This window comes from Alosa alosa, chromosome 10 (assembly GCF_017589495.1).
Source record: "Alosa alosa isolate M-15738 ecotype Scorff River chromosome 10, AALO_Geno_1.1, whole genome shotgun sequence".
NCBI classification, from domain to species: domain Eukaryota; kingdom Metazoa; phylum Chordata; class Actinopteri; order Clupeiformes; family Clupeidae; genus Alosa; species Alosa alosa.
This window is the reverse complement of record NC_063198.1, coordinates 25,657,692-25,665,172: the sequence shown is the minus strand read 5'-3', so window position 1 is coordinate 25,665,172 and position 7,481 is coordinate 25,657,692. Positions and strand designations below refer to the sequence as shown.

General features: G+C 39.2%; 1 protein-coding gene across 1 annotated transcript; it reads right to left on the bottom strand.

The window, feature by feature from the left end:
• Positions 1–2,528: 2,528 nt before the first annotated feature.
• On the bottom strand, positions 2,529–6,543 carry emc3 (ER membrane protein complex subunit 3). The gene is made up of 9 exons (XM_048254965.1): positions 6,336–6,543; positions 5,666–5,826; positions 5,512–5,569; positions 5,274–5,367; positions 5,051–5,155; positions 4,874–4,955; positions 4,394–4,473; positions 3,494–3,576; positions 2,529–3,381 (listed from the first exon to the last, which is right to left on the bottom strand). Exons 2-9 carry the CDS (start codon positions 5,818–5,820, stop codon positions 3,253–3,255), a joined length of 786 nt encoding a protein of 261 aa, XP_048110922.1. The 5' UTR covers positions 5,821–5,826; positions 6,336–6,543; the 3' UTR covers positions 2,529–3,252.
• Between the last annotated feature and the right edge of the window lie 938 nt (positions 6,544–7,481).

Sequence of the window (7,481 nt, the reverse complement as noted above, 5' to 3'; positions counted from 1 at the left end):
CTGTTAGAACACTCTCCACTGCTGAGGAGTAGAAAACCTTCAAGATGGATGCTGACACTTGAATTTGCAGCTGACATAGGAAGTACAACTTGGATTTCGAAATGAGTGTGCTGGGTCCATGTGAAGTCCTCTGATGTGCACACCGAGGTATTTAAAACGTTCAACCCTTTCCACAGGCTGCCTACTGATCTTTAATGGAGTGTAACTGCTCTGCTTTCTCAGTAGTTCACCACAATTTCCTTTGTTTTGCTGACATTCAGGGTCTTCCCAGGGTTTTTGAACTGGCACCACTGTGCTACATTCTCTGCCTGATTCAGGTAGGCCTGTTTATTGTTGTTGCTGATCAAGCCCACCACCACTGTGTCATCTGCAAATTTGATGATGGAGGTGTGACTGCTGCTGGCTCTACAGTCATGAGTATTCTACAGTCATGAGTATAGATATTGTACAGTGCGGGACTCAAAACACAGTCTTGGGGGGCACCTGTGCTGATGTGCCAGATGTCAGACCACCCACTCACTCCTCTTTGTGAGCAGAGTGAGGGGGACTATGGTGTTGAATGCTGAACTATAATCAATGAACAGCATTAACGTGTACAGTACCCTCCAGAATGATTGGCACCTTTGTTGTGTGAAATAATGTTGTAAAGTGGCACAAGGTGTAATCTGGTACAGTGACTTTGTCTGGAAGTGTGGTCGATTGTCAGATGAAAATTGTGCTCTTTGGCAAGAAAAACTTTAGGTGTGTTTGATGTACATAGAAGAATGACTATACTGAAAAGAACCCCATGCCTAATGATAATTATGGTGGTGGGGCTGTGATATTGTGGGACTGTTTTTATTCCGAAAGGTCTTGGGAACTTAATTAAAGGAATTATCCGGAGTAAAATGCAATTTAGATCAATTTACGGATGATTGGGAGTACATACGTTGAGTTGACATCAAAATCATGTCATTCGGATGTGTTTTGAGAAAGTTCGATTTTAGTAGAGGGTCCCTAAAGCCAAACCGAAGTATCCCGAGGTCTTTTAAAAAAAACGGCGATGAAATTGTGAATTTCCAGAGCGTGTTACTCCACACTCGGCAATCGACTCCTACGGACTTTCCCCTAAAGACGCCAGCTGCAGCAGCAACATTTCCGGAAAGGCTTGATGAAATTCATTCTGGACTCTTTATCCGACCGCATAAAGACCTCGGGATACTTCGGTTTGGCTTTAGGGACCCTCTACTCACTACCACGTAAGTGTAATGTTGTTTGGAACTGTAGAAGAGGTATAAAAATAGCGTTTTGTAGCAACGAAATGACTTGCCCTGGTCACTTCCAGGCTAACGAGTTTTGACTAAAAACAGTAAAATTGAACTTTCTCAAAACACATCCGAATGACATGATTTTGATGTCAACTCAACGTATGTACTCCAAATCATCCGTAAATTGATCTAAAGTGCATTTTACTCCGGATAATTCCTTTAAGGTGCATGGTAACATGAACCCCAAGAAAAACCTGAACATTTTCAATCTCTGCCAAGACACTAAAAGTGGGTCACGCCTGGATCATCCATCAGGTCAATGAACAAAAACAAACATCCAGATTGAAACAAAAATGGGGTGGCAATAATTGTGAGCGACGTGTTTTTGTTAAAAAATATCTATTTCTTAATGAGATTTTCCTTTTTCTCAAAACAGATTGGATTTTACTTCAAGGCTGGATTTTCCTTTTTTTATTGTGAGATTACAATAAATCACCAACAGATTTTTTATTTTTTTATATATATATACCTGTTTTAGTCAACTTTAGAAGAGGTGCCAATAATTAAGGAGGGTGCTGTAATTCCCCTTCAGGTGGGTCAGGGTGGTATGCAGAAGGTTAGAGATGGCATCATCTCTGGACCTGTTGGCTCAAATTGGAGGGGGTCAACAGAGCTTGGCAGGCAGGATTGGCTGTAGTCATTTAGGCATGATGGACTTGTTTTTTGGCACAGGTACAATAATGAACTGTTTCAAGAGTGATGGGTGACAGCTTGAGTCAATGACGTATTAAATGTGTATAAACACATGAGCTGGTAAGCACAGGATTTCAGTAGCCTGTCAGAGATGCCATTGGGTCCTGCAGCTTTCCTGCATTTAGCCTTCTTAAAGACCTCACATCCATCTCAAGAGACAGAGAAAGGGGTTTCCCCGCTTCAGTTATCCTTCTCATCTGTTGCTACGGTCAGGGTAGGCCTAATACCGTTTGAGTCGTAACATCATAGCGTGCAAAAAAAAAAAAAACATTAAACTCATTGGCAAGGGAGTTACTCACTCTCATCACCGAAGAGGACTTACCTATTCAAGAACCGTTCATGCTGTTTTGCGACTTCACTCATTAAAGTCACAATCAAAAACAGATGAAGGGGTATCCACCTTTTTGGCAGGTCATTGTGAGCAACTGGCTAAGTGAAATTGCAAAACATAAACAGCATACCCTTGAGACTATAGTTCTGGGAGGAAACCGCTGCTGCATGTACAATGAAATTGTGTAGACTAGCACATGGAGACAAGCATGTTTAATGTGGTGAAATCTCTTTACAAAATATATTACAAAACAAATGAAGTGAAATAAATAGTACAGAAATGGTATACAAAATTAACACTACTCACAAATATGGTAGATGCTTGTTAAAATGTTAAATGAACAGATTTCCCATCAACTGAAAACTTAAATGGGAATGCATTGTGAAATTACAGGATTTAGTATACTAAAAGGGAACACAGTATAATGTGTGTATAAAAAGATCCTAACCTATCCTAGAACCATAGGACATTTTTTCACTATTCAGTGGTCACAAGAAAGTCCTTTCAATCATTTCAACAACAACAAAAAAAAACACCTCAATGGATCTAAATGCTGAAGCTAAATTAATGTCCAACCAAAAGCTCTCAAGATTGAAGTATTTTCTATGGATTAGCTTTATCCCTAGATTTGATCCTAATTCTTAACAATAAGCTGCAATTTAGACCTCCCATTTTTATTTGAACTGCAGAAATTAAGAGTGTTTAGCATCATTATTAAAAATGATGAGAAAAAGTGTAATAGCATAGGTAATGTGGAAAATAGTGCATGCAGTTGACAACTTTTAACATGGCACCCCTTCACGCATCTCATAGCCAGTTAAAAAGGTCCACCGGTCAACTTTCAATTCAACTCAACTTCAACTAGTCCATCTTAATAGTGTGTTACAAGCCCACATTGCATTTCAGCTGTCCAAAAATCCATCAGAAGATTCCAGTTGGTAATTCCCGGCTGAACATTCCACAGTAGTCCAGATCCTTGCTCATCAACTCATCTTCAACATTTTCCAAGGCCCACTGATGGTCTGTTAATTCTAGAGCCTCCCATTCTGCCTAAGAGAGAAGACAGAGGGACAGACACTCAAGATTCTGCTTATATCTACAATCAAGTCCTTGTCTAATTTATGTTAATGATGTACCGCTTTTAGAATGCTAGTTCCCTTACCTTAAACGCTTTGTTGGTGTCTGCTGGCATTGCCATGGCAGCGCCACTCATCTGATCCTGCATGATTCTGGACTGATCCGCACCTGTGAGTATTCAGTGACATGTCCATGTTTATCAATGATTAACAATGATTAATACTCTTTTGAGTTCAGTATGTAAAACTGTAATGGGTGTTCTTTGAATAAAAATAAAAAAAATGGTCGGGCCAATGTAGCAGGGTTCCTGTTTCCTGTCCAATCAATTTCTCCATGTTTTAATGTGAGTTGTTTTAAACATGACAACATTTGAAGCTATTATAAAGCTAAATGAGACTGTTCTGACAAATGAGCATGACTAAAAAGACTGGGAATAGCTTCAGTTTGTCACACCACCAGCCAGTATAAATCTGTCCTGGTCATTCATATTTATAAAACTGCCGTGGTTAAAGCAAATTAGCTTTGCATGTTTCGCATTTTTGCAGGTAAACATAATGTGTCTATTCCTAAAAGTAACAAAGGAATACTAACAGTCACACACTCCAACTTTATTACTTTATCCAACTGTATTTACTCTCATAAAACAACATAGCTCAAACGCTTTGGCTTAAAAATGCACCCATCATGGACCTGTGGCACAAGCCACTGCACTGTTCCACATCTGGGTCTTAGTGGCCATGGGGACTCAGGTTTGATTCTGACATGCAATAATGTCCCGTTACCACCCCTGTCTCTCTCTACTGTCTTTTTCACCTGCACTTTTTCTTGGTTCTGACCCCACCAGGTTATACCCAAGTTCTAAGTTGGTTATTGTTTATGCAAGTGGTATAAATGTAAACGTTGTAGTCTATTTTCAATCTTGTGGGGAAAATACTTGAAACATTAACATTTTTATTTAACAGCATACACAAGTATAAACCATTACCATTATCTTGTCCCAGAATCAATGAGTACATGCTTCGCAGGCCAAAAACATTCAGGAAATACCAGGATGCTGAACTCACCCTATAAAGATAAACAAAAGGATGGTGAAGGTCATACTGTTGCAGAAATCACAAATACAGTTAATCGAAACAAGCCCACTTGTAGCCTGAGAGAATATGAAACAAGGCCAAAATAATCTAAGTATACCAAAAGACTAGATATTTGAATATTTGGGACTTTAACTGTATTATTGATGATAAGATGCTTTAAAGTAGGCTTTTGTCTACAAATAGCCAACAATGTTTCACTTTCAATTACCACAATTTCCATTCACTTTTCATACACTGAAATACAGCAAGACAAAAACATCAGTTATGGACTTCTATGAAAACAGCTAAAAAAACATATGTGCAATTCGCAAATCACTGATTCAACCACATGAGCATGGCAATAAGAGGTCACTAACTAAATGACTACACACCAGGATGCATCCAGAGAGAGGAGCTCAATTCCCTGCTGAAGCATTGGCTTGAAACGCAGAGTTAAAGGAAAGGGGACCTTAGCTGCAAAGAAAGAGAAAGGTTTAGTCAGGTAACACCCTGTTATCTCTTTAAAACTGTTCACACTTTAACTGCACACAGGATGTTATCAGGCGTACTTGTGACAAACCCCGAGAATGTCCAGTTAATCCACCCGCCAATAAGGATCATCGGCAGCACATTTGTGACATTGCCTTTCATCATATCAGTTAGCATACTGGGATCTGCACAAGAAAATATGTTAGTGTTTCTTCATAGAATGACACCAATAAAACCAAGACACTTGCAGCTAGGTCTGAAGTTGTTTGTATAATGGCATAACAAATGGGAGGCTGTTCTCACCAGTCATTGGCGAGGGAGGGACAACCTTTCTTTTGGTCTTTTTAAAGAATCCATCTTCTTGATTATTGAAATAAAACTTTCTCATGAGGAATGACTTTAAAGGGGAAATATATATGAATTATAGTAATAGCTGTACAGTTAATTGAAATAAATTTTAGTAGAAAATACTTAATATGATGTAGACCCACATATAGAAACACTCTTACTGACCAGTGTAAACACCAACAAACATGCTCACCTGTTTGGGTATATACTTTCCATTCTCTCTCAAAATTCTGCTCCTGATAAGTACTTGACTGAAAGAACAGGTACAGAAAGTCTTGAGTTGCACAACTACCACTTTTCAGTAACATGAAATTAGTATGAATGCCAGAATTGAGACTGAGAATTACCTGTCTGAGACTTGCTCTAATGTAAGTTTCTTGTCACTTTGCAGTAGTATTGACACGTAATGTCTTATCACTCCAACCAGGAACGTTATGAAGACTATGGGTAGGACCACCCAAAGACGAATGTTCGAATCCAGCAACAATTCTGGCTCTGCCATGGTGCGCTGACAGGTCAAGCAAACCCATTATAATTAAGAGCAAGCTCGAAGAAAAGGGACATGAAATCCATCATCATAATAAAAATTAGATTAAGCGCTCATTGGGATGTTACTTAAACAGGAAGGCATGGACTCGCCAAGCGTCCATTGTTGTAGCTAGCCACCGTGAATCTTTATCCATTTAGCAAGAGGTTATGAGTTAAAACAGCGGACACCTGTTTATAGGATTAGCTAAATTTCTAAAATAAAAAATCCTTACTGACTTCAACCGGACAGAGGCAAGAAGGAATATGTAAGGTTATTTCCATTCAACATTGATGTTATAGCTAACCAATGCACTAGCCAGTTAACAGCAGCAGGGCTATGCCAAACGATGTCAAAATGTCAATGACGGTTGCATGCATGCTATGATGGCTAGCTTGTGAAACGAACCAAGCTAGCTAATCGGCACTCGAATTTAGCTTATACGCTTGCATTTAAAGACTGATAATTTTTCTTTGCAACGACAACGTTACCTCTCTAAGGAGCTTTAACGACGTTCCGATTCAAAACAGCCTGCACTCCAAGTCCGATAGTGTCAAGCTCTTGCAGCATCAGCAACCATGAACATCATCTATCTGGGAAGCTAGGTAAGCTAAATGACAATAACCCTACCCAAGGAACCGCACAGAGATGCAATAGACGCCCGATGGCTTTGGGTACACTCGGATGTGATGACAAATGAAGTTGCCGATTAAATACAATCCTGAGAAATACTGACATCTAGCGATGGGGGAAAAAACTTTTCTCATCTCGAGAGAAGCCTCTCCCTACGACACTTGCATCTCGAGGCCTAGATGGTCTTTCTCGCATGGAACCTGATCAATCGAAATAACATGTACAGTAACGTTTTTTTATTCTAACTAGGATAGCATCCTATTTCAGACTTTTAACTGTATTAATAAAATTACACTATATGTAGGCTAATAAAGACACCGTTGAAGAACTTCCGGAATAATACTACCTTCAAAATAAAAGACTACTAGGCTACCATGATAAGGCATTCTGGGAATAGTTTTGTAGCCTAGTCAAATAAACCCGAATGCCATGGATGAATATATATATATATATAGGCTAGTCCAAGAATTTAGCTGCATAGACCATGATGATAGCCTATACCCACACTCTCAGGTGTATAGCCTAGGCCTGTCAGTACATAATTGGGCACAGTGCACTGTGTTTTATGTTTAATGCATGGCAAGCATTAACATTTTGCACCACAGTCGATAGCACGATTAAGCAGACATCCCTGTAATACTAATTGGCCAACTAGAATGTCACTTTCGGCCCATGTTCCATGCACTGCCAAATGCACATAAAATGCTGTAACACATTGTTTTTATTTGATGTGTCCACATATAACATGATCACATTTGCAGTATGAATAGCCTACCAGATAGCCTATCACAACAATGACCTACATTTCCAGATTCTGAAACATTCATATAAATGCCTAGCATAAAGGTGGTGGATTTGTTACAAACTGAATGAATTGAATTTAGTCTTACCAGAGAATGTCTAATAAACGGGCTCTGGTCTTACTCTGTACACACTTTTATTTTGAAAATGATCATTCTTAGTTCCTGCTGCGTGCATCTCAATGCTGTAAATACAGGAAGTTG